This window comes from Phascolarctos cinereus, unplaced genomic scaffold (assembly GCF_003287225.1).
Source record: "Phascolarctos cinereus isolate Bilbo 61053 unplaced genomic scaffold, phaCin_HiC Scaffold_8;HRSCAF=390, whole genome shotgun sequence".
NCBI classification, from domain to species: Eukaryota; Metazoa; Chordata; class Mammalia; order Diprotodontia; family Phascolarctidae; genus Phascolarctos; species Phascolarctos cinereus.
Window position 1 is genome coordinate 63,164,375 of NW_027556291.1, and position 27,421 is coordinate 63,191,795.

At 40.2% G+C, this 27,421-nt stretch overlaps 1 protein-coding gene across 2 annotated transcripts; it reads left to right on the forward strand.

The window, feature by feature from the left end:
• Positions 1 to 27,421, forward strand: PSMD10 (proteasome 26S subunit, non-ATPase 10). Of its 2 annotated transcripts, XM_078147913.1 has the most exons (6): positions 1 to 171; positions 7,255 to 7,353; positions 18,934 to 19,080; positions 19,213 to 19,379; positions 25,642 to 25,688; positions 27,110 to 27,180. In XM_078147913.1, exons 1-5 carry the CDS (start codon positions 58 to 60, stop codon positions 25,664 to 25,666), a joined length of 552 nt encoding a protein of 183 aa, XP_078004039.1. In that variant the 5' UTR covers positions 1 to 57; the 3' UTR covers positions 25,667 to 25,688; positions 27,110 to 27,180. The 2 variants fall into 2 exon arrangements, with proteins under 2 accessions (XP_078004039.1, XP_020822889.1); XM_020967230.2 differs by lacking the exon at positions 25,642 to 25,688 and having other exon boundaries at positions 15 to 171; positions 27,110 to 27,421.

Here is a 27,421-nt window from a genome sequence, read left to right on the forward strand (position 1 = left end):
CTATTGGTCCCTAGAGTAAGAGGCGGGGACGAAGTGGCAGCTCGCGAAGTAGTCGAGATGGAGGGCTTCGTGTCGAACGTGGAAGTCTGCAACCTGGCCTATAACGGAAAGTTGGAGCAGCTGAAGGAAAAGGTTCTGTCGGACAAATCCCAGGCCATCAAGATTGACCAGGTGAGGGACCGAGCGAGGGAGCCCGGCCCGCCCGCCTTCCCCCGCAACTCTCTCTTCCTGTAGTTCCACCGCGAGTGAAGTCGAAGACGCGAGTTCTACCGAGGCCTTGAGCGCTAGAGTCATTAGAGGGCCCTGGTGCGCATCCCGCCGCTGAAGCCTCCAGGCCGGGGTGGGGGAGGGGGCGTGGGGCCTGAGAGGGAGGGAAAGGCCCTCAGGCCTCGGGCAAAGCCCTTCGCCACCGTGGGCCTCAGTTTCCACACTTGGAAAACGAAAAGGGTGGGAGTGTTTGGCCCTCATGGGCCTTCCCGGCTTCAAATCTAGCACCCTAGATGGAACCGTAGGCAAGACCCTTCCCCTCCCCGACTTGGAAGACAAAAGGGATGGGACTCAGGGCCTTCCCGACTTCAAATCTAGCTCCCTAGGTGAGACTCCCTCAGTGGACCATGTTACCTCCTTCGGAAAATGAAAGAGAGATGAACTGTTTGGCCCCCAGCCGAGCCCCTCTTTACTTAAGAGCTAGATCAGGGGTGGGGAACCTGCAGCCTTGAGCCCTCTAGGTGCTCAAGTTCGGACCTTTGACTGAATCCAAACTTCACAGAACAATAGAATCTTCCCTATAATTCTCTAGGGCAGAGGTTCCTGATTTTTTTCTCTTTTTTTTTTGTCATGACCCCCACCTGCAGTCATTTTGGAAAAGCCTCTGGACTCCCCCCACTCAGAATTATGTTTTTAAATGCCTGAAATAGGAAATATAGAAGTACAAAGAAAACCAATTCTATTGCAATACAATTTTAAAAATAATATTCAAAACAAGTTTCTTGCACCGTGAACCCTTGTTCTAGGGTCATGTGGAGAAGGAGCCCTTTAGTTCCCAGGCAGCATGTATTTACTCATTGCTGGTCCCCTCTTTGCTATGGGGACTACACTCACTAAATCCATTCTTAGCTGCAGTGGGCCTCGCCCAAATGGATTTTTGTGGTGATGAAGCCCAGAGCAGGTGCTGCCTCTACAGGCTGTATCAGAACAGGAGAGATGTCGACAGGACAAGGAGACCTCCATTGTTAATCTCTGTAAGGTGCTAGGACAGGGACAAGGATCTGTGCAGTGGTGTCTCCTTTCTCTTCTTTTAAAAAAATTATCTTTTTTAAAAATTCTGAACGTAAACACCAAGAAAGTACATTTCCATAAACACAACAGACTACAAAAAAAGCATTCTATATGAAACTATGGATCTTCATTTCACATCACTTGCTTTTAAATATATATATATCTATACACAAAATAAATTCTGTACCTTACTTTCAAAACTGTCCTGCTTGTCTGTGCTTCCTTCTGTTCTCTTCTGAGCATTTTAAAAAAAATGTTGCAATGGCCCTCTTTTTTTTTTTTTTTTGGTACCACTACTGCTTATTCACTCCTTCTCTGCTAACCACCTCCCCCCAATTAAAGGAGATAAGGAAAGGTTTAAAAAAGAAAATCCCTCTAACATAAGCATAGTCAAGCAAAATGAATTTACATGATAGATTTTTTAAAGTATGTAAGTATATAATCTACACTTTACTTTCAAAACTGCCCCGTTTGTCTGCTTGTTTCTGTTCTCATTTGTCCATTTTTTAAAATGTTGCAAGTGCCCTCCTTTTCACATCAGTACTGCTGACCCACTCTTCCCTTGCACTCACCCCCCCCAAAAAATGGAGATAAGGTAAAGTTAAAAAAAGAATCCTTGTAACAAAAGCATAGTTGAGGGCAGCTAGGTGGAGCAGTGGATAGAGCACTGGCCCTGGAGTCAGGAGGACCTGAGTTCAAATGTGACCTCAGACACATAACACTTACTAGCTGTGTGACCCTGGGCAAGTCACTTAACCCCTTGCCTAGCCCAAAAAGAACCCCAAAAAACAAAAGCATAGTTGAACAAGATTAATCTACACAGGTCTGTTAAAGTACATAAAACACTTTTAAAATATGTATATAATAAATTCTATACTTTACAATCAAAACTGTCCTGCTTGTCTGTGTTTCTTTCTGTTTTCATCTATAAATTTTAAAAAATGTTCCAGAGGCCTAATTTTTTGGCACCCTCTTACACCCTGCTCCCTAGAGGAGGTAAGGAAAGTTTAAGGGAAAAAAAAAGAATCTTTGTAACAAGTATAGTCAAGCAAAATAAATCTACACATTAATTTTTTAAGTATATAAAATAAATTCAACACTTTATTTTTCAAAACGGCCCTCCTTGTCCATACTTCTGTTTTCTGTGCATTTTTTAAAAATTACAATGATTCTCTTTCTTGGAGCTGCTACATCCTTCCCCCCCCCCAATTAGTGGACATAAGGAAAAGTTAAAAAAGAAGAATCCTTATAACAAGGTATATAAGTGGTTTTAAAATATATCTAAAATAAATTATACAATTTATTTTCAGAACTGTCCCGCTTGTCTGTGCTTCCTTCTGTTCTCCTTCCATGCATTTAAAAATATTTTCACAATGGCCCTCTGTTTTTGGTGTCACTATTGCTTACCTGCTCCTGTAATCTTACCCCCCAAAATGGAGATAATTGGAAAGGTTTAAAAAAAAAAAGGAGCCCTTCTAACAAATATGTTTAGTCAAGCAAAACAGTGACTGTATCCAAAAATGTCTGTATCCTTCTGCACTTTGTGTCCATTACTTCTCCATAAAGAGGTGGGTACCATGCTTTATCAGAGATGCTCTTGAGAATTAGTTGACCATTGCTTTGTTAAGAGTTCTAAGTTGTCTTTCTTTGTAGTGTTGTTCTTATATAAATTCCTCTCCGTTCTGTGCACTTCACTTTGCTTCGGTTCATACCACATAGGATTCTCTGAATTTGTTTCTGTTGTGATTTCTTATGGCACAATAATATTCCATTATATTCATATGCCATAATTTATTTAAGAAGCAATCTAAAACACCCTCCTTAGATTCTAGTTCTTCCGGCTTCTAATCACTTTTAGGTGATAAAAGGGAAGGAAACAGGAAGTTTGTTTTCCCTTTGTAACAACAACAAAACCGATAAAAGTGACTACATCTGATAATATATGCAATATGTTATAACTGTAGACTCCCACCTCTTTGCCACCAAGATTGACAAGGTGAGGCACCAATCCAGGGAGGCAGACTGGCCTTTCTGCCTTTCTCAGCACCTCTCCCTCTTCCTGTAGTTTGTCTATAAATGAAGTCTCAACTGAAAGACTTCTTCTGCTTCCCTCTTTTGGTTCACAGTATTGTAGTCATTGTGTATAGTGTCTGTTTCTGCTTACTTCATTCTTCACCATTTCCCTTATTTCTCTCAATTCCATATTTTTTCATTTCTTATGGGGCAATAATATGCCATCTATTGGGGTATGCATGTAGCTAGGTGAAGCAGGGCAATATCAGATGTTTGGGGCAAATATTGACAATTTCTCTTCTTTCTGCACTGATTTGTTTGGGTAAAAACTTTTAAATTTCATATAATTAAAATAGTCTTTTATCATCTCTCTTTTCTGGTTAAGAAATTTTCTCTTGTGAATAGCATTTCCAGACTTCAAATTATATTATAAAGCACTCATTAAAACTAGAGTTATCCCTTCCATGTCGCAACTTTCCCCATTGCGGTTTTGATATTAAGGGGTTATTATGTGGAATAGCATAAGAAATTAAATGGGAATTTTGGGGGAGTTTTGTGGAAGTCACAGACGACACATGAAGGCCAGCAGATGATGCAGAAAAAGTTTAGAAACTCAGAAATGCATAAAACATATGTGTGGTATTGTATAATATCAACATATTTTATCTTTTAATATCACAATAATTCAGATGACTTCTCTGGTACAAAGGGAGAGTCAAAAAATTTTATGCCGATTTCCCAGGATGTGGAAGGGATAACTGTGTTTGATAGCAGAGAAAACAAAGAAAAGTAGATCAGTGGAACAGATTAGCTAAGGAAGAACCAGAAACAAACTCAGTAGCTCATTGTTCAATAAACACAGCAACATAAGATATTTGTAGAAGGACTCCCTATTTGACAAGATCTACTGGGAAAGCTGGAAAGCAGTTTAGCAGGTATTAGATTAAGAACAGCATCTTACACCACACAGCACAATAAGTTCAAAGTGGATACCCAACCTAAATATTAAAGGTCACACCAGGAAAAAAAGTTAAAAGACAACAAAATCAAGTACCTTTCACACCTATGACTAGGAAAAGAACTCTTCCCAAAACAAGGGGTAGAGGCGATTACAAACCATCCAGCAGATAATTTCAGTTGCATAAAATTTATAAAGCTTTTAACATGAACAAAATCAATACAGGTAGGATAATAGGGGAAGCTGTCAATTGCGGGAAAGAAATCTTGGCATCCTGTCTTCCAAGTTTGTTCCTGTTTGCTTCTGTTTGACCAGATTTTCTCATGTACATCTGTGTTTTTGAATTTCAGATTTGTCATTTTCTCGTTCATAGTCTCAGCTATTTTAGAGTGATTCTCTGTTACATGTTCTAAGTTATCTATTGTCTTTTTGTCTTACTGTTTTTTTTTCTTGGAGAGCTCTGATTTCTAGCCCAATTTCTTCTTTTAATGATTTTCTTTCTCTTTTGAAATATTCTAGAGATTCTTGCTGCTCTTCTATTCTTTCTGGGAGCCCCACAGGTTTTATTCTTATTTTTTTTTCAGTGTACGCTTTTAGATTTCCTTTGTAGCCTAATATTTATTCATTGGAATGCCACCTTTTCTAGATTGCTTATTCATTCATCCGTCCTTTCTTTATGAGTCTCATTGTTGCTTTGTGTGCTTGAGTTGGGTTTTATACCCAGTTTTCCTGATGCTGAATAAGAAAAAAGCATAGGATCATAGAGCTAGAAGGAACCTCAGAGGTCATCTAGACCAACCTTCTCATTTTATAGCTGAGGAAACTGAGGGCTGGGAAAGTCAAGTGACTTTAGTACCCAAGGCCATGTATAGGTAGCAAGTAAATAGCAAAGTCAGAATTTGAACCCAAGTTCTTGGACTCTAATTCAGTATTCTTGCCACTGCACCCTCTTTTCTCTTCTACTCCCTTAACTTACCAGGACTTTGTACTTTGGTACATTCCAGTATACAGTTTTTACATCTGTATCCCCAGCAGCTAGCACAGTGTGTGGCACATAGTAGGCACTTAATAAATGTTTATTGATAGATACAAGTAAGAACAAAAAAGAGAATTAAAATTTAAACTTAATTTAGTGCAATCACAATGATATTGCCCTGTTTGTGCCCACTCCAGAGCTTCTTGTTTAACTGATTGATGCTCTTTCCCCTATCCCTTCCAGTTCTCTGGGTGAGTGTTCTCATGATCACATGGTGCGGGGGATCCATGCCTTGTGGAAACTCCACATACAGAGGACTGCAGCTGGGTTTATCCTATACTCCCTTTTCTTCAGGCACAGAAGCCCCTTTCCCTCTGTCCACCCATGTACTACTGGGTCTTCGCCCACCCCCACCCCCCCCCGCCCCATCTACTTATTCTACTTCAGTACTGTTCAGTATTCTCCACTTGTTAAAGAATATGTAGAGTTTAGACTGAGTCACTGCCCTAAATGGACAAGAGAGGAGCCGATGCTTAAAATGCCAGCCTGTTGGGGTTTTTTGTGTTTTGATGTATAACACATAACCTGCAGGTGGTTAGAGTGAATGGGAACTTCAGGCCGTTTTGGCCATCCCATATTATTTTGGAAAATTTACATCATGTGAAGGTGTTTCCCAACTTATTTTCCCCCAATTTTAATTGTATAAATTTAGCACATTTCTTAACAGTTTTGAGGTTGCAGGGTTAGGGAGTTATGCTGAAAACAACTTAGACTACCAACTTTCCCTCCCTGTATTCTTTGAAACCTTCCCTCCCTGATTACTGAAACTATGCTTTGCCTGTGTTCATCTTTAAGCAGTTACTGAAAAGGAGGTGATTCAAGGCTTCCTTATCTATGCTCTTCATTTCTTGATTATAAAAGTTAAAATTGGCTAATCCTTATATTAGCTATTGTTCTTCTCTTGCCTTTGGACTCCTGTTTGCACTTTGCTTTGTGCACAGTTAGCTTTTGACAAGAGAGGTAGTGGACTAGAGGTGCAGAATGGGAGGGACATGGCCAATGCATTAGACCTGTTTTGTTTGACTGTACTTAATTCATTATAAGAGAGGGCTTCTGTTGTGAAGTAATACTATTGTACTATAAGAAGTGACAAGCAGGGTGGTTTCAGAAAAACATGGAAAGATTTATATGAACTGATGAAAAATGAAGTGAGCAGAACCATGAGAACATTGTACACCATAACAGCAATGTTGTAATGATGATCAACTGTAAAAAACTTAGCTACTCTCATCAAAGCAATGATCCAAGACAATTCCAAAGGACCCATGATGAAAAATACTATTCCACCTCCAGAGAAAGAACTAATAAACTCTGAATGCAGATTAAAGCATACTTTTTCCTAAATTAAAATTGTTATTGTTTTAATTTGTTTGTGTTTTCTTTTGCAACATGGCCAGTGTGGAAATATGTTTTGTCTGACCTCACATGTATAATCAAAATCAAAGTGCTTGCCTTCTAAAGGAGGGGAGGATGAGTGACAGGTAGAGAATTTGGAATTCAAAATTTTTAAAAATGATTGTTAGAAATTCTTTTACATGTAATGGGAAACATTTAATGAAATAAAAATAATTTTAAAAAATAAAGAAGAGGACTTCTGTTAGGGGAGGTGAGTTAGTGGGAAGTAATAGAGATGCACAGAAGGGATAAAGAAAAAAGCATCAGTAAAACCAAAAGCTCCAAAGGGGACAGAGACAGGCCAATTTTGTTATTATTGCATTCAATTTAATGTAAACTTAAAACAAACAAATTATCCAGTAGATGTTCATGGTTTCACATACAATTCTCATTTCTTGCTCTTAACTGTGTCAGTCAGTAAGGATTTATTAAGGCCTACTATGTACCACCTGATGGGGATGCAGATAGAAAAATTATATCCCAGAATATGTGTTTGTTGTTAAGTTCACAAGAAGGAATGTAAATCTAAAAAGTGCAGGCTTAGTTTGTACTGTGAGTTCTCTTTCCCGTGCAGGATAACCGGACCGCATTACATTGGGCATGCTCAGCAGGATGCACAGACATCGTTAACTTCTTGCTCAATCTTGGAGTGCCAGTGAATGATAAAGATGATGTAAGTATTGGTCCAAGTGAACAAATTTCCCATTATCTTTGGGTTCCAGACTGGGGTTTACTTAGGCTTGAATTTTTAGACCATCAACAAAATAGAATAATAGCTAACTAGAATGTTATAGAGTGGGCCTGGAGATTAAGCATGGGGCCAACAATCCCAGACTCCTGATGATTAATTCTCCCATTCTGTGATCTGTGAACCCCTTAACTTTCTGGTGCTTTATTTTCCCTAGTTGAGAAATTCTGCTAAATGACATTACAAAAAATGAAATGGATGATATGTTTAAGAGACCAGAAATGACTGCTTTGGGACAAAACAGCTGGAGTGGGAGTTGTTTTCTAAATCAGCTTTTCATTTACAATCAGACCATTGGTTTCTTTGACAAAAATCAAAATCAGTATTGAATTAAAAGAAAAAGAAGGCATGCAATTAAAACAGTTCTAACCTGCCCTTTTTAAAATAAGCTATTGACCCCAAAAATTGGCTAAAAGAAGAGATATTGACACTAGTACATTTTCCTAAGGAATTTTAACAGACGTAAACCAATTGCCACAAGAATCTAGAAACCACTTTAGCCAGCAAATGCTTGATCTCCCTGCCACATGGCAGTGAAGGGCAGCACTATTTTAAAATATAATGTCTTTTGTAAAATCTTACGGTGGAAAATGATCTGAGATTATGAGTAGTATCACTTCATAAAACATCGACATGGAGCTTAGTGAGAGACCCAATTAAGCATTTAAGGATGAAACTGGACAGATGACAACAGACAAAAAGTTTTAAAGGATCTGTCAAAATTCTTTTAATAAACTGTTCTCTCCACCAATGGAAGTGGAGCTATCACATTTGAACTTTTAGCATTTCAGTCCCCAATGAGCTGCATGAGAGTAAAAATGTGTCATTGAAGAAAACAACAGCTGAACTAAACCAAGAAAATACAGATGGGGCATGCACTGTAGGCACACACCATTTTGAGAACATTGAAGGGTTAATTCTCAATAAATGTGAAACAAGAGGATACCAAATACTTGGGACGGGGTGGGGAGAACAGATTTTATTACTACCCAAAAAATGATCAAGGCATTACTCGTAACTACCAACTCATATGCTTACTTTCCCATTTCTACAAAATCTTTATGAAAATAACCTGGACTGGGGGCTGCTAGGTAGTGCAGTGAATAGAGGTTGGAGTCAGGAGGACCTGAGTTCAAATTCAGCCTCAGACACTTAACACTTTTTAGCTGTGTGACCCTGGGCAAGTCACTTAACCCCGATCGCCTCACCAAAAAGAAAAAAAAATAATAATAATAATCCAGACCCGTATCAAGGGCACCCTGGATAAAGGTAAGAGAAGGGAACAGGCAGGATTTCAGTGAATTGGGATCACAAGTGAATACATTGGCCTTCTTACTGTTCCTCATATACAACACTCCTATCTCCTGACTCCAAGCATTTTCACTGGCTGCCCCCCTTCCCTGAAATTCTTTCCCTCCTTATCTCCTCCTCTGTACTTTCCTGACTTCCTTCAGGTTTCTTTTTCTTTTTTAAATCTTTTTCCTTTTTTTGTTACGTTTTAAGTTTTGAGCTGTCTCCCTCTTTTCCTCCCCACCCCACACTAGAGAAAGCCCCTATTTGACACAGATACACACATACACATATATGCAAAACCATACTATGCATACTTCTATTTATCAGTTCTTTCTCTGAAGGTAGATATCTTCCTTCATAGGTCCTTTGTAGTTGATTTGAGTATTTATGATACTCAGAATAACTTAGTGGTTTACAGTTATTCTTTGAACAATATTGCTATTACCGTATACAATGTTCTCTTGCTTCTGCTCATTTCACTCTTCATTATTTCATACAAGTCTTTCTGTGTTTTTCTAAAATCAACCTCCTCATCATTTCTTACAGCACAGTAATATTCTATCACTGTCATGTACCACAACTTGTTTAGTGATTCCCCAATTGATGGGCATTCCCTCAATGTCCAGTTCTTTGCCACCACAAATACAGCTGCTATAAATATTTTAGAACATAGAGGTTCTTTTCCTTTTTCCCTGATCACCTTGGGAAACAGACCTAATGGTGGTATTTCTAGATCAAAGAGTATACAGTTTTGTAACTTTTTGGGCATGATTCCAGATTACTCTCCAAAATAGTTGGATCAGTTCACAGTTCCACCAACAGTGTATTAGTGTCCCAATTTTTTCATATCCCCTCCAACATTTGTCATTTTCCCCTTCTATCATTTTAGCAAATCTGATAAGTGTGAGATCATATCTCAACTTTGTTTTAATTTGCATTTCTCTAATCAATAATGATTTAGAACATTTTTTCATATGACTGTATTTGATTTGATTTCTTCATCCAAAAACTGCCTGTTCATATCCTTTGACCATGTATCAATTGAGGAATGACTCACATTCTTATAAATTTGACAGAGTTCTCTATATATTTGAGATATGATACCTTTATCCAAGAAACTGTCTATAAAATTTTTTTCTCAATTTTCTGCTTTCCATCTAATCCTGGATACATTGGTTTTATTTGTACAAAATCTTTTAAATTTAATGTAATCAAAATTATCCAGTTTACATCTCACAATACTCATCTCTTTTTTATTCATAAATTCTTCTCCTATCTATAAGCCTGATAGATAATATGTTCCATGTTCTGATTTACTTATATCTCCCTTCATATGTAGGTAATGTATCCATGTTGACCTCATCTTGGTAAATGGAGTAGGATATTGGTCTATACCCAAATTCTGCTAGACTGCTTTCCAGTTTTCCCAACAATTTTTGCCCAATAGTGAATTCTTATCCAAAAGCTTAAAACATTACATTTGTCAAGCACAAGGTTACTGTGATCATTTACTACTTTGTATTGTATGTCTAATCTGTTCCACTGATTCACCTTTCTATTTCTTAGCCAGTACCAGATAGTTTTGATAATTACTGCCTTATAATATAACTTAAGATCTGGTACTGCTAAACCTTCTTCCTTTACCTTTTTTTCCATTAATTCCCTTGATATTCTTGACCTTTTGTTCTTCCAAATGAATTTTGGGTTTTTTTAATTATTATTTTCTAACTTAATAAAATAATTTTTGGGTAATTTAATTGGGATGGCATTGAATAAGTAGATTAGTTAGGTAGGATTGTCATCTTTATTATATAGGTTCAGCCCACTCGTGAGCAATTAATATTTATCCAATTATTTAAATCTGATTTTATTTGAATAAAAAGTATTTTACAATTATATTCATATAGTTCCTGGGTTAAAGGACAGGTAGGTGGCGCAATGGATAAAGTGCTGGGCCTGGAGTAAGAAAGACTCAACTTTGTGAGTTCAAATCTAGCCTCAAACACTTACTAGTTGTGTGACTCTGGGCAAGTCACTTCACCCTGTTTGCCTCAGTTTCCTCATCTGTAAAATGAACTGGAGAAAGAAATGGCAAACCACTCCAGTGCCTTCACTAAGAAAACCCCAAATGGGGTCACTAAGGGTTGGACACAACTGAAATGACTGAACAGCAACAAAAAGTTCCTGGGTTTGTCTCAGCAGGTATACTCCCAAGTATTTTATGCCATCTACGGTTATTTTAAATGGGGTATCACTATCTCTCTTGCGGGGTTCTGTTGGTGACGTATAGAAATGCTGATGGTGGGGTTTATTTTATATCTGCTACTTAGCTGAAATTATTGTTTCAACTAGCTTGTTAGTTGAAGCTCTAGGATTTTCCAGGTTTCATCATATCATTTACGAAAAGAGATAGTTTTATTTCCTTATTGTCCATTCTGATTCCTTCCATTTCTTTTTCTTCTCTTATTGCTATTGCTAGCATTTCTAATACAATATTGAATGATATTAGTGACAGTGGGCATCCTTGTTTCACTCCTGATCTTATTGAGAAGGCTTCTAGCTTATCCCTGTTACAAATAATGTTTACTGATGGCTTTAGGTAGATGCTTCTTATCATTTTAAGAAAAAATCTGAATGAGCATTGTATTTTGTCAAATGCTGTTTCTGCGTCTGTTGATGTAATAATGATTTTTATTACTTTTGTTATTGATATAATCAATTATGTTAATAGCTTTCCTTATGTTAAACCATCTCTGCATTCCTGGTGTAATTTCCCACTTGGTCACAATGTATAATTTTTGCAATATGTTGTTGTAGTCTTCTAGATAGTATTTTATTTAACATTTTGCATCCATATTCATTAGTGAATTTGATCTATAATTTTCTTTCTTTGTTTTTGCTTTTCCTGGTTTAGGTATTAGTACCATATTTGTTTCATAAAAGCAATTTGGTAGGACTCCTTCTTTGCCTATTATTGCAAATAATTCATTTAATGTTGGAATTAGTTGATCTTTAAATATTTACATTTAAAGAATGTAAAAATCTAAAAAAATGTAAAATGTTTAAATGATCTTTAAATTCACTTGTAGGGGCAGCTAGGTGGCGCAGTGGATAGAGCACCGGCCCTGGATTCAGGAGGACCTGATTTCAAATCCGGCCTCTGACACATAACGCTTACTAGCTGTGTGACCCTGGGCAAGTCACTTAACCCCATTGCCTAACCAAAAATGAATGAATGAATGAATGAATGAATAAAAAATGAAATAAATTCACTTGTAAATCCATCTGGACCTGATGCTTTTTTCTTAGGAAGCTCATTTATGGCCTGTTCAATTTCTTTTTCTAAAATAGGTTTATTTGGATATTCTATTTCCTCTTCTGTTAATCTAGGCAGTTTATATTTTGTAAGTATTCTTTGAATGATTTTAAATTGTTAAATTCATTGGCATATAATTGGGCAAAATAACTCCTAATAATTGCTTTGATTTCATCTTCATTAGTGGTATATTTACCCTTTTCATCTTTGATATAGTGATTTGGTTTTCTTCTCCTTTTTAAAAAATCATGTTAACCAGTGGCTTATCTATTTTACTTTATTGGGTTTTTTTTCCCATAAAACCAACTCCTAATTTTATTTATTAATTCAATGATTTTCTTACAATCAGTTTTATTAATCTCACTTTTAATTTTTTGGGATTTCCAATTTGGTGGTTAATTGGGGATTTTTATTTTGTTCTTTTTCTAGTTTTTTAAATTACATGTACAGTTCATTGGTCTGCTCCCTCAATTTTATTGATGCAAGCATTTAGAGATAGGTTTTGGTATGTTGTCTCATTGTTATCATTCTCTTTAATAAAATTCTTTATTGTTTCTATGACTTGTTCTTTAACCTACTCATTCTTTAAGATTAGCTTATTTAAGCTCCAATCAGTTTTTAATCTGTGTTTCCATGGTCCCTTATTAAATATAATTTTTTGCATTATAATCTGAAAAGGATGAATTTAATTTTTCTGCATTTAACTGTACATTTTTTATGCCCTAGTATATGCAGTTTTTGTAAAGGTTCCATGTACTGCTGAGAAAAATATATATATATTCCTTCCTATTCCCATTCAGTTCTCTCCACATATTTATAATATCTAGCTTACCTAAGATTCTGTTTGTCTCTTTGACTTCTTTCTTACTTATTTTTTGGTGAGATTTACCTAGTTCTAAGAGGGGAAGATTGAAGTTCCCCTACTATTATAGTTTTGTTATCTATTTCTACCTGTCATTCATTTAGCTTTTCCTTTAAAAATTTGGATGCCATAGCATTTGGTGCATGTTGGTTTACTTCATTGTCTGTGGTACATTTTATCATAGTACAGCTTATCTCTTAATTAAATCTATTTTAGCTTTAACTTTGTTTGAATTCATGATTGCTACTCCTGCTTTTTTTGCATCAGCTGAAGCATAAGAAAATCTACTTCAGCCCTTTATTTTAACTATGTGCATCTCTCATTTTTAAATGTGTTTCTTGTAAATAATATATTGTCAGATGCTGGTTTTTAATCTGTTCTGCTATCTGTTTCCATTTTATGGGTGACTTCATCCCATTCACATTGAAAGTTATAACTACTATTTGTGTGTTTCCCTCCATCCTATTTTTCCTGTTTATCCTTCTCTCCCTCTCTTTTTATTCTATCTCTCCTCAGACATCTAATTACTTCTGACCACTGCCTCCCTAATCCACACTCCTTCTAAGATAATTATGTCTTGAGCTTCAAGTTTTTCTATTGTTTCTGAACTCTATCTGGGAGCCTGACCTCAGATACTCCTGTCTGCCTCAACCCTGGAGGAGGGCCCCCGCAATGCTGTTGCTACTGCTGCAAACAGCACGTGCTCTTACACCCTGCAGTCCTTCCCATGGCTGCAAGCTTCAACTCACCCTTCTTCCCTGGAACCAAAACCAGGAATTCCACTCTCTTGCCCCCCCTGCACTCTGCACTCATGGGCCTCTGCTCACTTCTCACCCACAGCCACAGCCTGGAACCTCATCTGGTCACCATACCTGGGCCTGTCCAGCACCAGTGGAGGGCCCTGCAGTCTTCCCCATCAGCTGCCTGGCCCCCACACTGACAGTGGGATAAAAGTTCCTGAAGCTGAGGTTGCTGTCCATATAGCTGCCCCTGGGGCTTGTCGTTTGATAATTCGGAGATATCTGCACTCCAAACAGGCTAGACCATACCCAAAAGGTCTGTCTGGTCTTTCATAATGTTCTCCCAAGTTGTCTTAGGCTGGACAACTGCATTAGCCCAACTTTTTAATTATTTCTACCTTGCTTTAAAGTTCATTTTGAGGCATTATTTTAAATTGTTTGTGGGAGAATTTGGGAAAGACAGGTAATGTCTTGACTTATTCCACTGTCTTCCCAGAATCCTTTTGTTCTTCTGGTGTCTACTAAAATCCTACCTTCTGCCTTTCCCAATCCTTAATCTTAGTGCCTTCCCTCTGTTGATTATCTCCAGTTCCTGGCCATAAATTGTTTATTGTTTCTATGACTTGCTCTTTAACTTAATCATTCTTTAAGATTAGGTTATTTAGGCTCCAAATAATTTTTAATCTGTGTTTCCATGGTCCCTTATTAAATATAATTTGTTTGTACATAGTTGTTTGCATGTTATCTCCCACATTAGTTTGGGAGCTCCTTGAGACTAGGGACTGGGTGGTTTTGTTTTGTTTTGGGGTTTTGGGTTTTTTTGGCCTTACTTTGTATCCCCAATGCTTAGCCACACTGTAGAACATCACCTAAATTGTCAATTGTTTTAAAATGTATTGATTGATTTTGCTGGATTTTTTTCTTTTTTCTTTAAAAAAAATCCTTTATCATAAGGGGAGGCAAGAGGGATACAGGGAGAAATTTAGGTGTATAAGCAAAGCAAATCAGAAGGGAATGGGTAGGATTGCCTTTGGGAAAGTGCACACTGCTTTTTAATGATGCTGTGCTTCTTCCTGAAACAAAGGCAGTCTTTTAACACTAATATTCTAGTAATGATACTATTATGGCTCCAAATCATGAAATATCATGGTTTGCAAAGAATTCATTTTACCCAGTGAACAATGGAGAGGCCCATGATGGGCATAAATAAGCTGCAGCATATTACCAGCGAGGATCTGTGCAGTCAAACCATTGTCAGAGAAATGGATGAACAGAGAAAGAAGCGGGCTGGTCATGTGCTAAAAGTGGGGGACAATTGCCAATCCATGTGCCGCATTGGGATCTCTGTGATGGCAATAAATCTGGAGGAAGCACATTGTAGAATCTCCCCGTGGAAGATTTTTGAGAGGACATGGACAAGAGTTGCACAGATCTGAAGGTGTACACAAGTCACAGGCTATACCATTGGAGAGAGTACCCACATGAAGTCCCACATGCAAATATAGATGGACATCAGAGGACAATCAAGATCATTTGTTAAACTAGAATTTTGTTCCCTCAGGTACCTCAAAATAAGTTCGGCATGGCTGGGTTTTTGTCCCACAGAGATTTTGTTGTAACAGCATTGGTATTGGGGAAAGAGCCCTGCACGAACTGAGAATTCCAACTTTTCCTCTTGATTCTGCTGCTTATTACTTGCATGACTGTGGACAGGTTATTTTACTGCTGAGCCACTAGAACTAAAAGACAATTTAAATACTAGCCCATGAACACTACCCTTTTACAGAAAAGGAAACCGAGGCCACAGAGGTCAAGTGGATTGCTCAAGGTCACACAGGTAGAAGGTAGAAGAATCTGGATTCAAACCAAAGTACTCTAAAATTAAATCCAGTTAGTTCCCCTTTCACTAGCCATACTTTCTCTAACATCCACAGAACTCAAAGGGTTTGTGTCTCTTCCAGTTCTATGAAATGAAAAGGACTATACTCAGTACTTCAAAGGAATGTTCACTTGAGAGTTTTGCATATTTATGGAAATTTTGTGTTGCAGAAGAGCTCAGAGATGTGTGTGTGTATGTACACACACACACACATGCACACATTCAAATCTGACCTCAACCACTTAACTAGCTATGTGACCCTAGGCAAATCATTTAACCTTCTGTCTACCTGAATTCCCCTCAACTATAAAGTGTGTGTGGGGGGGGGAGTAATTTTTTTTTTTTTGGTGAGGCAATTGAGATTAAGTGACTTGCCATGAGTAACACAGCTAGTAAGTGTTATGTGTCTAGGACCAGATTTGAACTCGGGTCCTCCTGACTCCAGGGCCAGTGCTCTATCCACTGCGCCACCTAGCTGCCCCTATGGGGGTGATAATTATAACACCTACCACCCAAGGGCAACGTGAGGGTCTGATGAGATAATATTGTAAAGAGCTCTGGGAACTTTAAAAGTATTAGACAAGAGTTCACTATTTGACAAAAACTTCTAGGAAAAGTGGAAAACAGTATGGCGGAAACTAGGTATAAACCAGCGTCTCACACCATATACCGAGATAAGGTCAAAATGGGTTCATGATTTAAACATAAAGGGTGATACCGTAAGCAAATTAGGAGAGCAAGAATAGTTTACCTGTCAGATCTATGGAAAAGGGAAGAATTTATGACCAGAGAAGAGAGAACATTACTAGATATAAAATGGATAATTTTAATTATATTAAATGTAAAAGTTTTTACACAAAGCCAAACCAAAATTAGAAGGGAAGCAGAAAGCTGGGAAACAATTTTTATAGCAAGTGGCTCTGATAAAGGCCTAATTTCTCAAATATATGAAGGACTGAGTCCAATTTATAATGCAAGTCATTCCCCAATTGATAAATTGTTAAAAGATATGAACAGGCAATTTTCAGATGAAGAAATCAAAGCTATCTATAGTCATATAAAAATGCTTGAAATCATTATTGATTAGAGAAATGTAAATTAAAACAATTCCGAGGTACCACCTCATACCGATCAGATTGGCTAATATGACAGAAAAAGGAAAGTGATAAATGTTGGAGAAGATGTGGGAAAATTGGCACACTACTGCACTGTTGGTGGGGTTGTGAACTGATTCAACCATTCTGGAGAGCAATTTGGAACTGTGCCCAAAGGGCTATAAAACTGCATACCCTTTTATCCAGCAATACCACTGTTAGGTCTGTATCCCAAAGAGATTTTAAAAAAAAAAAGGGAAAGGACATATTTGTACAAAAAATATTTATATCAGCTCTTTTTGTATTGGCAAAAAATTGGAAGTTGAGGGGATACCCATCAATTGGGGAATGGCTGAACAAGTTGTGGTATATGATTATAATGTAATCCTATCATATGATAAGAAATGCCAAGCAGCCTGATTCCTGAAAAACCTGGAAGGACTTACCTGAACTGATGCTGTGAGTGGAGTGAGCAGAACCCAGAGGACATTGTACACAGTAACATTAATATTGTACGATGATCAATTATGAATGATTTGGCCATGCTCAGCAATACAGGCAAGTTCCAAAGGACTCAAGATGAAAAATACTGTCTACCTCCAGTGAAAGAGCAAATGGTGTCTGAATGCAGATTGAAGCATACTATTTTTCACTGTATTTCTTTCGTGGGTTTTTTTGTCTGTGTCTTCTTTCACAATATGATTAATATGGAAATATGTTTTACATGATTGTACATGTATAACCTATATGAAATTGCTTACCGTGTTGGGAGCAAGTCAGGGATGGAGGGAGAAAATTTGGAACTCAAAATTTTTTTTAAATGAATGTTAAAAATTCTCTACATCTAATTGGGGAGGAAATAAATTTGCAGGGGCAGGGCAGTTGGGGTCATATGAGTTGCGCAGGGTCACACAGCTAGTAAGTGTCTAAGGATGGATTTGCACTCAGGTCCTCCTGACTCCATGGCCGGTGCTCTATCCACTGCACCACCTAGCTGCCCCAATAAAATATTTATTTTAAAAAAAAAGAAACAACAATATTCCAAAGAGAATTTAGAAAATCCTAGTCCTTTCAAAACAAACAAACAAATGTTACAGTGTTGGGGCATCTGGGTGGTGCAATGAAGAGAACACTGGGCTTGGATTCAGGAAGACTCATCTTGATGAGTTCAAATCTGGCCTCAGACACTTCCTAGCTGGGCAAGTCCCTTAACCCTGTTTGCCTCAGTTCCTAATCTGTAAAATGAGCTGGAGAAGGAAATGGCAAACCACTCCGGTTTCTGCCAAGAAAACCCAAAAATGAGGTCACAGAGTCAGAGACAATTGAAATGACTGAATTATTTTGAGAGTTATTTGAGAGTGAGTGTGTGTATATACACTGTTGCTTTGTGGTACTACCATACAGGGTCCAAATCTGGCCTCAGACACTGACTAACTGTGTGACCTTGGGCAAGTCACTTCACCCTGTTGGCCTTAGTTTCCTCATCTGTAAAATGAGCTGGAGAAGGAAATGACAGAACCACTCCAGCATCTTTGCCGAGGCTTAAAACCCCAAATGAGGTAACAAAGAGTCGGCCATGACTGAAATGGCTAAGCAACAGCAGCACTGTACAGGTTACCCAGCATAATTTGTTTCTCAGTAACATTATTAGCACATTATGACCAAATCCTGTCTAAAAGCCATGACTCCCCCATGAGGCCGTTCTGCTGGGTACCCATTTATATTGTTTCTATGAAACTAACTTCTCCCTGTAACCTAGAATGTGGTTTCACTTCATGTCCTGTTTTCCTGGAGCTGATTAATGATAGTAGTAGTGCAGGTCATGAAAAATGAGAGTTCTTCTAGGTTATAATGATATTTGGCCTGTAACTCTACTTGAGGGATGTTGGAAAGTATAAGAATAATAAGATATGTTGAAAATTCATGACTGAACCAAAAGCATTTGTTAAGCACTTACTTATAAGCCTGGGAAATGAATACAAAAGCAAGAGCCCTTCCCTGCCTTTACAGAGCTCCTATCATAAGGAGAGAGACCACCCATACAGGTGGCTGGTGGCTGGGAAGGGATGTTTTTAGCCTGGAGACCCCTGGGGATGGTGCCTGGAGCAGCTGAGGAGTTATTGACAAGTCTCTTACGAAAGCAATGATAATTAATTCCCTGAGCAAGAGGAGGACGTGGCATAGGGGTAATGACCTAGGTAAAAAAATGTGGTTGAGGTTGGCTAGATATGGGAGCTCTTCCTACCTGCATTTTTTTTTTGCACTGACCAATATATGTGGTCTTTTCTCCCCCATTTCCCTCTTTCTCATCTCTCCTCTAGGCAGGTTGGTCCCCTCTTCATATTGCTGCCTCTGCTGGCCGAGATGAGATTGTGAAGGCTCTTCTGGGAAAAGGCGCTCAAGTGAATGCTATCAATCAGAATGGGTGTACTCCACTGCATTATGCAGCATCCAAAAATAAGCATGAGGTGCGCACGGGAGTCTCGGGCCTCTGGCTTTGACTAGATGAATGACTACAGAAAGCATTTCTTCTGGTGCTAAGCACTAGCTCGAAATGATCCCAAACTGTCCCATCCACTCTTTTCCCCTCATTTCTTCAGATTGCTATCATGTTATTAGAAGGAGGTGCTAATCCAGATGCTACTGACCATTTGGAGTCCACTCCATTGCACCGGGCCTCGGCCAAGGGAAATCTGAAGATGATCCAAGTCCTTCTGCAGTATAAGGCCTCCACAAACATCCAAGACTCTCAGGGGAACACTGCTTTGTAAGTATGAAGTCATGGTCCTTTTCATTTCACAGAATTGGAAGGGACACCAAGGTCATCTGGTCCAGCCCTTCCCTGAACAGGAAGCCCCTCTATGCTGTTCCCCACAAGTCACCCGGCCTTTTCCTGAAGACCTTCAGGGAGGGAGAAACCACCACCTTTTCAGGCAGTTCCTTCTACCTTTAGAACAACAGCTGCAGGTGTTAGGACATTTTTCCTTTGATCAGACCTAAATTTGCCTGTTTGAAACTCCCAGCCCTTCTTCCTTGTTCTGCAGCCAAGAAGGACAAGTCTTAATCTCTTTTCCATATGATGACCCTTTAAATAGTTAAAGGCAACTGTCCTGTCCCCATGAAATCTCCTGGTGGCCAAACATTCTCAGTCCCTTCAGTTGATCCTTAAGTGTTCTGACCTCAAGGAGGCAGTGTGGTACAATTGGAAGAACAGTCTCAAGTTCACATACCACCTCTGGCATTCCCTACCTGGGGGACATGGGCTAAGTCACGTCCCCTCCTGGGCTTCAGTTTCTTCTCTATAATGAGGAGCTCAGACTAAATGGCTTCTGAGGGCCCTGCCAGCTAGGATCCACTGATTGCATCTCCATATGCTTGCCCTCTTCTGGATATCCTTCAGTCTTTTCTAAAATTTACGCAGAACTGAACACAGTACCTGCAATGTGGTCTGAACACTCCTAAGCTCAAGATCCTCTTAGTTCCAGCTGCTAAGTTGTGCTTTTAACTCATGTTGACTTTTGAGTTTGCATGGCATTGGGCCTGGAAAGCAGAGGAATTCCATCAGCTCTCTTATCTTTAGGCATTATTTTTTTTTCCTGTTTATTTATTTATTTTTAGTTTTCAGTATTAACTTCCACAAGATTTTGAGTTCCAAATTTTCTCCCCATCCCTCCCCGCCCCCATCCCATGACAGCCTGTGTTCTGATTCCCCCTTCACCTAATCCATTCTCCCTTCTATTACCCCTTCGCTTCTTTTATCCCCTTTCCCTTCTGTTTTCCTGTAGCGTGAGATGGATTTCTATACCCCATTGCCTGTATATCTTATTTCCCAGTTGCATGCAGAAACAATTTCTAACATTCATTTCTAAAACTTAAGCATTATTCTCATACACCATTTTTCAAACCAGAAATACTGAGAGTCCTCGGCTTAAATCTCATTTTGTTGTGCTTTAAATATTATGCATCAAAATCCCTATTCCTGTCATCTTTTTTTGATCTTATGTAGCTGGTTCAGATGAAATACCTCATTCTTCTTAGAGAGGTCTCAGAGCCATGCACGTTTCAGTCCCAGCTCTTTCACTAATCAACTGGGACCTCAGGCAAATAATATAACTCCCTGTGCCCCAATTTCTTCATCCGTAAAATGATGGTAATACTACAAATAGGAAGGGACCACAGAAGTCATCTCATCCAACCTCCTACCCATTATGGCATCCCATAGCTAATGTGGAACTGTCTGCCACACTGGGCAGCTCTAATTGTGAGAAAGGCCTTCCTTAGGTTCAGCCAAAATCTGCTCCCCTGGAACTTCCTCCTGTTCCTCGTTCTGTTCTCTGGAACCCACACAGTGAGTCACAGGATCTCAGAGTTGGAAGGGACCTCTGCTATCGAATCCATCTCAAACTCAGCACGTCCAAAACTGGTCTTTCCCCTAGACTCTCACCTCTTCCAAACTGCCCTATTTCTTCCAGTCACCGCCATCTGTTGAGTCTCCCAGGTTCATAACCTTGCACTGTCCTTGACCACTCACTCCCTCACCTCACTCTAACAACTAGATTGCCAAATCTTGCTGTTTTTATCCCCGCAGCATCTCTCACATCCAACTCCTTCTCTTTGTTCACACACCCTCATCACCTCTCACCTAGGTTATTGCACCAGCCTCCTAATTGGTCTCCTTGCCTCAAGTCTCCCCAGACAGTCCCCCTCCACATGGCCACCATTTGGGCCATTCCCCTACTCGACTGCAATAATTCCCTATCACCTCTAGGATAAAATGTAAACTTTCCTGTTCGGTGCAGCCTTGGCCCCAGCCACTCCCCAACTTTGAGATCCAGCCAGAGTAGGCCTCTCTCTGTTCCTCATTCTGGCGCTCATCGCCATGCCTTTGCACTAGCTGTCCCCCAGACCCGGAGTGCACCCCCTCTTCTCTGCCTCATCGAATTTCTCTCTTCAATACATGGCTCAAGCACCACCTTCTCCATGCTGCCTCTTCTTCTCTCTCCCACATGCTCCTGCCCCTCCTCCCAAACCACTTTATGTGGAACCACTTGGTAGTTATTCACTTTCTGTTTAGTCTACATATACTTATTGTCTCCTCCTTTAGAATTTGCAAGCTCTTTGGGAGTAGAGATGGCTTCATTCATTTGATTTGGCTTCCCCAGAGCCTGGCACACATAATAGGTATTTAATAAACACTCATTGATTGATAAACATTCCCTGTTGCTTTAGAGACAGTTCAGTGGCACTGCAGTGGAGGGAGCACTGGCCGTGGAGTCATGAAGACCTAAATTCAAATCCAGCTTCAGATACTTACCATCTGTGTGATCCTGGGCAGGTCACGTCACCGCTATCTGCCTCGGTTTCCTCATCTGTTAAATGAGGATCATAATAGTACTTTCCACACAGGGTTGTTGTGAGAATAAAATGAGATATTTGTAAAGCACTTAGCACAGTGCCTTGTATACAGTAGGTGCTTAATAAATGCTTCTTTCCTTGCTTTAACTGTAACTTCTATGAGGTGGTTTCAGGTTCCCCGCACCATCAGTCATTCTCTAAGCATTTTTGAAGCACCAGGAAAGAGATACAAGGAATGAGCCAGTCCTCACCCTTTGGAGCTTGCACTGTCAGGTTTCTGTTCTCTGCACCATCTTCATCACTCCCGTGGACAGTGCTCTTGTTCCTCCATGTGCCCCACAAGATGCTGATACCTCCAGTGACCAGCGCACCTCCTGGTGTGAGCTGACTAGGCCAGAATCCAACAGTAGTAAGCCCTCTCTTGTTTTGTTTACTATTCTTCTAGTCGTTCTTATGGGGCATTCTTATTACTAAGATTAAACATGGGGAAGCAGCACAGGCCAGTAATAAGGTATCCCAGGCTTTTGCTTCTCAGTCCTGGCCCAAGTCCTTGTTCTACCACTTATTAGCCACATGATTCTGTACAAGCCAGAGAATCTTTCTGAGCCTCAGTGGCCCTCATGGAGGAGCAGAAGGGAAATAAGATCTGTGTTCTCTACGTGACAGAGTTGTTGTACAGAACGAAGTTGGCAGACTCTCAAGCACTCTAGAAATGTGAATTACTCTCCTTACAACCTAAGATCGAATTCACTTGTGGGGGTGGTGGCAGTCATATCCCAGTGTGCACTTCTGTGAAGTGATACTCCAAGTCACCCATCTTCACATAAGCTGCTGTTGACATCTCAGTCCCCATCCTATACTTCTGTAGTTGACTTTAGAACCAAAGTACAGACCTTCATATTTACTCCTTTTAAACTTCGTCTTGTTTGCTCTTTTATATTGTTTCAGCCTCACAAAGTCGTTTGGAATCCTGATTCTGTCATCTAGCTCTGAACTTTCTCTCCCAACTTGGCGTTATTACCAAAAAGTGATTAACATGCCAACTTCCTCATTGTGTCATTGATAAAACTGTTGCACAGGACGAGGCAGAGACATTCATTGGCCTGTGGGAGGCCCCTCGAGACCTCTGCTCCATTACTCTCTCACTCACTCTCATGCACTGGCTATGGCTGTTCCGCCTGTTTAGAACCCATCTCCCTATACTGCTGTCAGCCCTCGTTTCTTTTGTGTCCATAAAGGAATTATGAGACTCTTTATCAGACACCTTCCTGAAATCCAGAGCGGTGGCCACCTGCTAGGGGAAGCAGTGTGGTACAATGGGAAGATGCTGGCTTTGGAGTCAGAGAGCCGGGGTTCAAATTCTTCCTCTGCCATTATCTACCTGTATGAGGCTGGGCCAGTCCCTCCCCCTCCCTGGGTCTCAATTTCCTCCTCTGTAAAACGAAGGGTTTGGACTCAATCTCTGAGGGTCCTTCCAGCTCTAGATGTAGCATTCCATGTTTGACCCTGGGCAGTCCTTTCCCTTCCCTGGGCCTCAGTTTCCTCCTCTGTAAAATGAGAGTCTCTGAGAGTCCATCCTTTTCTAAATCTAAGATCCTTTGATCTGCCTAGTATCCCTGTCAAAGAAGAAAATTAGGTTAATTGGACATGCCTTTTTTTCTGCATTTTAGTACTAGACAGCAAAAATGGGTTGTTGGTTTCAAAAAGTCAAGTCAAGAACCAGAGAAAGACTTTAGCAGCTCCTACTTGAAAACACATTGTTAAATAGCTCATGTCTTTCATCACCTTATGTAGATTTCTCTTTTTTTTTCTTTTTAAATTTTGTATTGATAACATTTGTTTTTACTTCTCCTTCATTTCTAAATCCATCCTTTCTCCCTCTCCTGCTCAGGGAGCCTTCCTTGGAACAGAATTTTTTTAAAAAAATGAATAGGAAAAAAATTAAGCAAAACTAACCCACACATCAGCCAGGGCTTGATAGTAGGGCATCCCTTAGGACCCAACCCGGCCACAGTAACCATGGTGCTCCTCTGGTGATCATTTCTGTCTCAGTGGCGTGCCCGTCATCCCAGAATGTGATGTCTTTTGCAGACATTTCTCAAGTATGTACCATGTCAGCATCCCCAAGTAGTTTTGACCTCTTCATGCCAGTGCCTCCAAACTCCATATTTAACTGAACTTGCTACCAATAGGAGACGCACAGAAACCCAGTTCCACAGTGTTGCTCCTGTCACTCAGCTGGACCCTTCCCAGGAATAATAAAGCCAGTGTTTTATTCAGTGGCTTTGAATAAAGTGATGACAATGACCAAGGCCCAGCGGGCCCTTGAGGAGTACCTGCCCAGTAGAATGAAGTCCTGCTCACCTCCGTTTTGGTTTTGAGGGTGAATAACAGTTGAGGCAGTGAGTAAGAAGATAAGATGTTTAGTGCCCCACTTCTCCTCTTGCTCCTCTGATCCAGGGAATAGGGTCCCTCAGCTGCAGCTAGGAACATCTTGCCACCCCTCGGCAACTCCAAACCAAGGCAAGATAAGACTGTTTCCAGCCACAGCAGCTGTTGCCACTGCTTTCATATGAGGCCCTCTGGGTGCACCTCTCCGCTTACCCGCCCACCCTCTGCAACTCTTGATCTATGCCCCTATCCAAGCCTCTGAGCCTGTCAAAACTGCCAACTTTGCAAAGCTTTAAAAGCTATAAAATGCTAGCTCTCATTATTATTATTACCATGGCAGCCACAGCTCCCCTTCCCTCCTCTTGCCGCTCCCCAGCTGGGAATCCCAGGTTTTCAGTCGCACTCATGCTGCCCCTCCTGCCGTGTCTTTCCTGGCTTCCAAAGCCTCTCTCAGCACATGGCAGCCATAGCAATGTGTGTCTCTGTTTCTCTTTATAAGCACTCATGGACTAGTGGTGTATTTTAAATTTTGACAGGGATGAATGTCAAGCTCACCGTTCTAATTTGCCATGTCTATTTTCTTCCTCTTTTTGAAGATAATAGAATCATATACATAGAGCTGGAAGGGGGAAATCCTAGAGGTCATCCAGTCCAAACTCCCACATTTTACAAAAGAGGAAACTGAGGCATAGGGAGGGGAAATGAATTGTCCCAATTCACACATAGAATCATAGACTTAGAGCCAGAAGGGACCCCAGAGGTCTGATCCCCTTATTTTATAGAAGAAACTGATGTCCAAAAATGTGAAGTAACTTGCCCATGGTCATTACTAGTAAGTTATCTAAGGTGGAATACAAACCAGGTCTTCCTGACTTCAGGTCTACTGCCCTATCTGCTATGATATGCTGCCCATCTCCCGTTCTTCAGAGATTAGTAATAGTGGTCACCAGGCATAGTGATATATACTTGTAGTCCCTGTTGCTGGTGAGGCTGAGGATTTGGGATTGGTTGAGCTTGGGACTTCTGAGCTGCATTTGAGCTAAAGCCAGTTGGGCGTCTGTCCTATATCTGGTACCAATGTGATGAGGCTGGGGGAGTAGAGGGCCCCAGTCTGACTAAGGGAGGAGTAAATCAGCCCAGGTTGGAAAAACAGAACCAAAGCTTGTGTGCTGATCAACATTGGGATCAGGCCTGTGCTTCCAGCCTGGACAAAATGGGGAGTCCTGATCTCAAAAAGAAAACCAAAAAAACCCCACTAACCGTGCATCACTGATTTTCTTCAGGTTCTTTCGCTGCTTTGAGATGTAATTCCTGTGGACCATGTGGACCGGTAGAGTTGAATTCATTTAGAGTAACCGAGCTCGGTGTCCTAATCTTCTCACCTGTATAGGCTTTCAGTTTCTTCTGCATGATATTTGTTCTACCCTTTCTAGTATGCCCATGAGTCTCCTTGATAGGGGAGATGGAAACAGAACGATATTGGAGTAGTTCCACTCTCCCATTTGTAACAATTATACCATCTGCCCCAACCAGGGGCCATGTCCCTTTTTCTTCCAAGTCTAGGAAAGGCAGTATGACCTAGTGGCCAGGGAGCTGGCCTCCAAGACAAGCAGACCTAGCTTTTAATTCCTGCCTTTGTCCAGGTAAGACAGATCACTTACCCTCCTTTTCAGTGCCCCAGGCAACTCTCTTTAAAACTCTTAAGTTGTAGAGAAGGTGCCAAACTACCTTGGTACAAGGAGTTTCCTTCCCTGGGAGTTCCCTATACCCAAGAAGTCATAGGTCCAAGCCCTAACCTAGCAAAGTATATCTTAAAAGCTCCTTCTACTATCCTGTCCCTACCATTGGTTATCTTTATTTGTTTGAGATTAGGGACAAGCCTCATCTTACCTGGCCTTTCATTTTTCTAACACTTTTCTTCCAGGTCCATATTATTCTTTTGTGTAGACTATTTTCCGTTTTTGTCCTTGGCTTAGTATCCCCTTGTTTTGATCTTCTGACTGTGCCAATTGAAAATTTGACCTCAGTTCTCTGTGAAGTTGTGTCATTGTCTTTAGATGCCTCCCCACCAGTGAGCATTCATAATTAGATTGGCAGAATTTCGTTCTTGAGCACTACCTCTCCCTCCCCGTCCTCCAGTCCCTTTTGAGCACTTCTTACTCTTTGAAAGTTTCAGCCAATCTCGTAGGGTTATTGCAAGTATCCAACAAGATGCTACTTGTGAATGTGCTCTCCAGAGTGAAAATGGTCTTGTGAACATAAGAGGTTCAGGGGGCAGCTAGGTGGTGCAGTGGATAGAGCACTGGCCCTGAAGTCAGGAGGACCTGAGTTCAAATCCAGCCTCAGACCAAAACACTTAACACATACTAGCTGTGTGACCCTGGGCAAGTCACTTAACCCCAATTGCCTAAAAACAAAACAAAAAAATAAATAAAAATAAAAAATAAAAAACACAAGAGGTTCAAATAAATGTGAAAGGATGACTTAGAGCCCCTGGATGTTCCAAATCTGATCTCTGGGGGATTGGAGGCAAGTCACTTCCCTGGTCTCCAAGCCCTGTAGAAATAACACAAGATGGGAGGAGCTTTGGACCAGGAGCTCTAAAGCAGCAGTACTAGGCTTTGAAGACACTGTCAGAGGAGGTTCTCAGTTTGGGAATGGCCTTTCCAGGAGCGCCACAGTCCAATAGTGTGCACAATGCACCGAGCCAGGTCAGTGCTAACCAGTGATCGTTGTGATTTCCAAATGCAGGCATTTAGCTTGTGATGAGGAAAGGATTGAAGAAGCAAAACTACTGGTGGTCCGAGGAGCAAGTATCTACATTGAGAACAAAGAAAAGAAGACTCCTTTGCAGGTGGCAAAAGGCAGCCTTGGCTCAGTGCTCAAGAGATTGGTGGAAAACTAGCCTGGCCTAATGCATAGTCAGATCTGCTTTGCGGCTGCTTTCTTTGACCATTGTTGTTTTAGCATTACCTATTTTTCTGGAAACTGATAAGCTTGTGCTCAAGACCACGATGTTATTTGTTAATGATTTATGGAAATAAAGGTTTTACTATTTCAGGA

Coding starts and splice junctions, on each gene's coding strand:
- PSMD10 (XM_020967230.2), top strand. CDS start 58: ATGGAGGGCTTCGTGTCGAACGTGGAAGTCTGCAACCTGGCCTATAAC. Junction 7,354..18,933: donor CAGTGAATGATAAAGATGAT/GTAAGTATTGGT, acceptor TCTCTCCTCTAG/GCAGGTTGGTCCCCTCTTCA. Junction 19,380..27,109: donor TCTCAGGGGAACACTGCTTT/GTAAGTATGAAG, acceptor TTCCAAATGCAG/GCATTTAGCTTGTGATGAGG.